This window comes from Lepidochelys kempii, chromosome 6, assembly GCF_965140285.1.
Source record: "Lepidochelys kempii isolate rLepKem1 chromosome 6, rLepKem1.hap1, whole genome shotgun sequence".
Taxonomy (NCBI): Eukaryota; Metazoa; Chordata; order Testudines; family Cheloniidae; genus Lepidochelys; species Lepidochelys kempii.
Genome location: NC_136385.1, coordinates 107,365,946 through 107,371,945, shown reverse-complemented (window position 1 = coordinate 107,371,945; position 6,000 = coordinate 107,365,946). Strand labels below are relative to the sequence as shown.

The following is a 6,000-nucleotide window of genomic DNA, read 5'->3' as shown; positions in this document are numbered from 1 at the left end:
CTATGTAAACTGATTATATATGCTATTTTTCTAGTTTTGCCTACTCCAGCCTTTAAGATTTTGATGCAGGCACCCAAATCAGGGAACAAGAAAGGGGTGCTATTCAAATGGATCTGTTCTTTTAAAAACTAAACGACGACAGAAAATAGCAATTTACATTTCTCTTCTAAAAACAGACTAAGATTTAGCATGCTGCTAAATGCCACTTTTTAAATCCAGACTCAATTTAAAAGTGCATTGTTCTTTTCAGGCCGCATTGCATTCTATATCAGCAGAAACAATTAAGTAATTTAACTGACAAGTCTGGAATAAAAACAAACAGGAAAAGCAATTTTGGATATTTGAAGAAAATCAGGCAAATGTGGGATTGTGCTGTTTTTTATTGTGTTTTCAATGGAGAAATACATCATCTGTTTACAAAATAGCTCTTGAAAAATACAAGGAGTACAGATACTATAAAACAAAGCAAACTCCAGTCATGAGACACTACGTACATCATGCGAAAGCAACAGTCTGATCTCCAGGTTATGAAAACTAGAATTAAAAAGTCACTATACAGAAAGATTCCAAGTTTCCAGCTTGGCAAAACTTGGGTGCAGTTACATGAAATGTTTAATAAAATGAAAAAAAGATTTCCCAATGTGTAAACAAAATGACAAAACTAAATTTGTGCCTGGCAATTTCGATCTAAACTCCATAACTACACAAAATACACAGACACCTTGTACACTTCAATTGTTAGTATAACCTTTTTCGAGGTGGATGACAGCAGGCTGCACAGGGCAAGGGAAAGAGAAATATTGTATACTAGACATCTTAGACAAATGGCAAAAAGAAAAACCTCAGTTACTGCACAGCCTAAGGAAAAAAGTAAGCTACACTCTGACTTTGGAAAATTAATTTAGAAGGATATGGGGACAGTGTGTAAGTAATTTAATTTTAACATGGAAGAAGCACATGTAATAGGATGGAGCACAATGGGAGGAGGAAATTCATAAAACATGCTAATCAGAAAGTATGGGAAGGATGATTTTTACCATCCCAGTTTTTCAGACTAAGTAATAACAACAAAGTTTGTTATCTACATCTGGTGTTATCACCAACATCCCTCACATTTCCTAAACACTGATGTTCTGCTGCTTAATCATGAGAGATTCAGTTCTTTTAAAGAAAAGATTTGCCGCTAATCCTTTTTTGCTAGGACTACAGAACAAAAAAGTAGGAGGAGTAAAGAGCTTGCTAGATGTCAAGTGCTTTCTAGAAATATGATTGTTAAAAATTCAGTGTTGTTCAGTATGTAAAACTACTATTTTTGATAAGCCATCTAGAAATAAAAAAAGATTAAAATCGTTGGGGATTTTTTCTTGCCTTTATATTTAAAATTTGAAATGTTTTAATGCAGACAGAACTTTTATGGAGTGTACAAAAATTATCTTATATTTAGTGATCAAAAGGCCATCAAGACAGGTGTTATGCTTCACAGGCACAGTTTATTCACTCTGAAGTTTTAGCAATGGGACAAAATTTGGTGTTTGTGCCTTTGGGGCCCAAAGTATTGGGTTTATGTAACATCATGAGTTTTAATAGCATAAAAAAAAAAAGCATTTATTTTTGACCGTTGTCCTATTTTGTGCATACAAGCTGCAAAAAACATTAAACACAAAAGCTTTTTCCAAGAAATATGGCAAGGGGATCAGCAAGGGAGTAAGGAGTTTGATTAGGTCAAAGGAAAGTGTATTTGCTGTTTGATCGCTGATCTGTATGCACCATAAAATAATCCTATAAATAAAAATAGATCACATCTTAATCATGTCCCATCAAATTCCAAATGCTTCCCAATTATTTTCTCAACGTATGTCATGTAACCTCAAGATTTGACATTTTATTTTAAAGGTTTACTGCTGCTTGATGGTAATTTAACTAGATATACTGTACACTTTGTCTTCAATGCACAGTATATCATAGAATGTTATCCAATTTGCAGATTACTAGTACTGAAGAATCTCTTCAATAAAAATGAAAATATCAGTTGAATATCTAAAATTAGTCGTACTCCAATAAAAAAGGTACATAAAAGTGCATTTAAGGGATTCTTTTGCCAGTTTTAGCTCAAAATTTTCAAACAATGCATCAAACATAAATCCAATCAGAATGTCAATTATGGCTACAAATAGTGTTCATGTTTGTTTTTAAAGGCAGTAATCCTTCGAAATATTTAATGCAACTGTTGCTAACACATTAAAAGTACTCCTGGCTTCACATACTAACCTGGACTTCCAAAGAGGTGGTGATTACAGCCCAGTCAGGGAAGTGCACAAAATATACCTAAATCCATTTGCAGTCATGTTCTAGTCTTGCACCCTCCATTCTCCTTTTTTAGCATTAGAAGACAACAGGTTGAGTTGGCAGATATTGTTTATGGACCCCTGAGGTTGTTTTTACCGATTCAATCTCAGTTTTATTGAATTCTTGATAACAGGAATAGGATTTGCAGGGAGAGCAGGGATATCTGAAAGGTCTGTACTAGGTGTTTTCTGACAAGAAAGAGGAAAAAGGAAAAATTTTAAATGTATTTTAATTCTCAAAAAATATTAGTTTAACAAAAACCAAATATCTGAGCACCAGGTTTCAAAGGTTTATGTTGTAATATATTTTGATAGGGTATTCAGAAATATATACCAAAAATAGCGTTAATTACAACTTTTCTTAGGCAACAGAAAATGTGATAGTTAAGGAAAGAATGTTTATAATAGTCCCTCTCATAGCACGCATTTAGTTTTCTACAAGTTGAAGAAATAAGAAAAATAGAGCTCAACTATAACACACTTGAAAAACTCCCACACATAGGTTTATTGCACGAGTCCTACAAATGCTATCCGAGATTTTCATTCTTCTTTAGGATGGCTTTAAACTATTTGATATCTGAGACCCTCCACCCCACTTGTGGAGGCACAAGGAAATACAACTGGAACCTATTTATCATAATTTCCTATTTCAGAAATAGGAATCTACATTGCTGATACTGAAAGTTACAGGATTTTATGGTTTGTTCATGAAACCAAACTAAACCACACACTTGAAAAATCAATGCTCATACTGCTGAGTAAGAATTTAAAAATTGTTTACATCTAAAAATTCTAATTGATTATATTGTGTCTATATTTAAAAGATTTACCAGAAAGTTTGTGCTGCCAAACGTATCAGTTACGCTTTCCATATTAAAGAACTGCAAATAGTATAATAGTGTTTGATGGCAATAAGAATGATCTCAGTTTATAACGTTATAAACTGAGAAGAAGATTAATCAAGTTGGCTTCTCCTCGTTTGTGGAAAAAAATGAAAAATATTAAAGAAAGTTAAAACTAATGCAGCACAACTAATTAGTATAAAACAAAACAAGGAAGCAAACCAAAGAACACAGGAATCCAAACATTAATTATGAACAAAAAGGATATAAATTACCAATATGCTTAAAAAACTTTGTATTTCCTATACTTAATTGTCAAATTTTTATTTAAAATAATTTTCAGTTGCCCCTCTCCTGACCATATTGCTTTAGACATCATGGTGATCAAGTTATTTTGTGCTGCTCAGAATTTATTAGGAACGTTTATTTCTTACATGTACAGATGGTCAAAATTCACACAAGTTTTTCCGTGCACAGGGAAAAACAGTGCACATTACCATGACTACTGTGTTTACTGACCTTCCCATATAAATGAATGGAGGTAGTAGTGATGGATATGGCAGTGAGTGTAACAGAAACAGAGCTCAGACATCAGAGTAGCAGCTGTGTTAGTCCGTATTCACAAAAAGAAAAGGAGTACTTGTGGCACCTTAGAGACTAACATTTATTTGAGCATAAGCTTTTGTGAGCTATAGCTCACCTCATCGGTTGCATCCAATGAAGTGAGCTGTAGCTCACGAAAGCTTATGCTCAAATAAATTTGTTAGTCTCTAAGGTGCCACAAGTACTCCTTTTCTTCTCAGAGCTCAGACAGTACACAATAGCTGTTGTATTTTTATTCACTTCAAACATTTTCTTGTGCTTTTCCCTCAGTTTACTCCTATTTTTTGGCTCATGTTAGCCAAACTTTCCAGAACTTTTGAATTATTGACAGGAATAAGGAGGAGCACGCTTCTGTGACTTACTCTGTGCAAAGCAGATCAAACTGGGAAATATGGTGACAGATGCAGCAAGACCAAGATCAGTGGTGGGAAATCTGTGGACGCAGCCAGTCAGGGTAATCCTCTGGCGGGCCGCGAGACAGTTTGTTCACATTGTCTGTCTGCAGGCACAGCCACCCACAGCTCCCAGTGGCTGTGGTTTGCCATTCCTGGCCAATGGGAGATGTGGGAAGCGGCGGCCAGCATCTGCTTGCGGCCCACACCACTTCCTACAGGTCCCATTGGCCGCGAACCGTGGCCACTGGGTGCTGCGGACAGCTGTGCCTGCAGACGGTCAATGTGAACAAACTGTCTCGCAGCCTGCCACTGGATTACCCTGACAGGCAGCAGGTTGCCCACTAGAGACCTAGATACAGCCCACCAGAATTTTGCAACATCCAAACTGCATCTCTGCCACGATTGCAACAAATCATTTTCTGAGATGTCAGAACTACAGAAACTTAAAGAACATAGCTCTTGGACAACTGAAAACTTTTGTTTATTTCAATATTTGTTTCTATGTTAGCTATAAAGATGCTGATTTCTGTGAAGCAAACCATTTTATCTTGCTTTGCTGAGCATCTACAATACATAAAATCTAGTTTGTCACAAACAATCTTGGCACCTACATAATTTGTTTACTGCTTACCCCCATTTCAAATCAAGTTAAGTGACCTATGCAGCAGTGCAGCTATTTAAACAAGTGCATGTCTACAGGAGGTTTGCAATGGTGCAGCTACATTAATGGAGTAACAATATGCATTAAAACCCCAGTATAGACTAGGCCTTGTTTTAGAACTGAATTTCCATATTATTTGTAAACAGGAAAAACTTAATTATGGTGCTAGACAGCTGTATAGTTGAAGACTCATTCTTTTCAGGGTATCTATCGAGAAGCAACATGCAGGTAGCAGAATATGTGAAGTTACCTTTTTAACATACATTTGAGAGCCTTAAGCAGCTGACTCTGAATAGCAATTATTTAACTGACTTGTTTGGTTTTAAAATGGAAGTTCTCCCCCCCTTAGATTACATCATAAAGGGCAAAACAAAGAAAAAAGTGAACCATACTTTAAGTGTTGTTCTGACATAAAGGTAAATATTAAGGGCACAACTGAGAAAAGATAAGAGTCAGTCCAGCTTTTCTAACGAGCAACATAGGCACTAAGAAACAAAATACATATGTAAGATGTGCTTACTTCACAACATTCACAAGCAACCTGCCATACAGATATCTATATGAAAATGTTCCATTATATATTTCTTTGCTGTCATTTTTAACATTTGGATTTACTTTAATCTCATTATTAGGTCATCATGATTAGAAAATTCACAATATGACACTTCTTTAATGTCAGTACCTGAGGAGCTTGCAGAGATGCCATTGTCTGAACAGTTTCTGTTTGAGAAGAAATATTTGCTTCTGCGTCAAGTTGTTCCTTTAAAAAAAGGAATAAAAAAACGTAACTGCTTGTATATATCCCTTAGAAGCTACACAAACAACATTATAAATACAGCCCAATGTATCCCAGAACGAGCTGCACACAGGCAGAGTCTCCACCAAAACCAGAGTGGCTCTGCACTGGTATAAGTATTTGTCCATGTAAATCTCAATGCAGGATCAGGCATATGCATATTATACAGAGGCAAATATGACTATTCAGTGCATCACTAAATATTTTTGTACAACAAAAAATTAACTGGTTATCTATTAGAATGCCCTGTAGCTTGCCTAATTTTACACAGTTCCTGATTTGTCACTTACACCTTTTCTAGGAATCTTTCACATTTGGATCCATGTGGGTGGAAATCTTTAAACAAGAAATTATCTCC

The 6,000-nt window shown here is 35.5% G+C and overlaps 1 protein-coding gene across 2 annotated transcripts in view; it reads right to left on the bottom strand.

Annotated features, from left to right (window-relative positions):
- Positions 1–362: 362 nt before the first annotated feature.
- The window catches only part of PAPOLA (poly(A) polymerase alpha), a 95,294-nt gene continuing 89,656 nt past the window's right edge, over positions 363–6,000 (bottom strand). For both annotated transcript variants that reach the window (XM_073349598.2, XM_073349599.2), the window contains exons 21-22: positions 5,529–5,606; positions 363–2,534 (exon numbers count right to left, since the gene is read on the bottom strand). In XM_073349598.2, the coding sequence (XP_073205699.1) occupies positions 2,439–2,534; positions 5,529–5,606 (174 nt within the window). In that variant the 3' untranslated portion in view covers positions 363–2,438. The remainder of the gene's footprint in view (positions 2,535–5,528; positions 5,607–6,000) is intronic.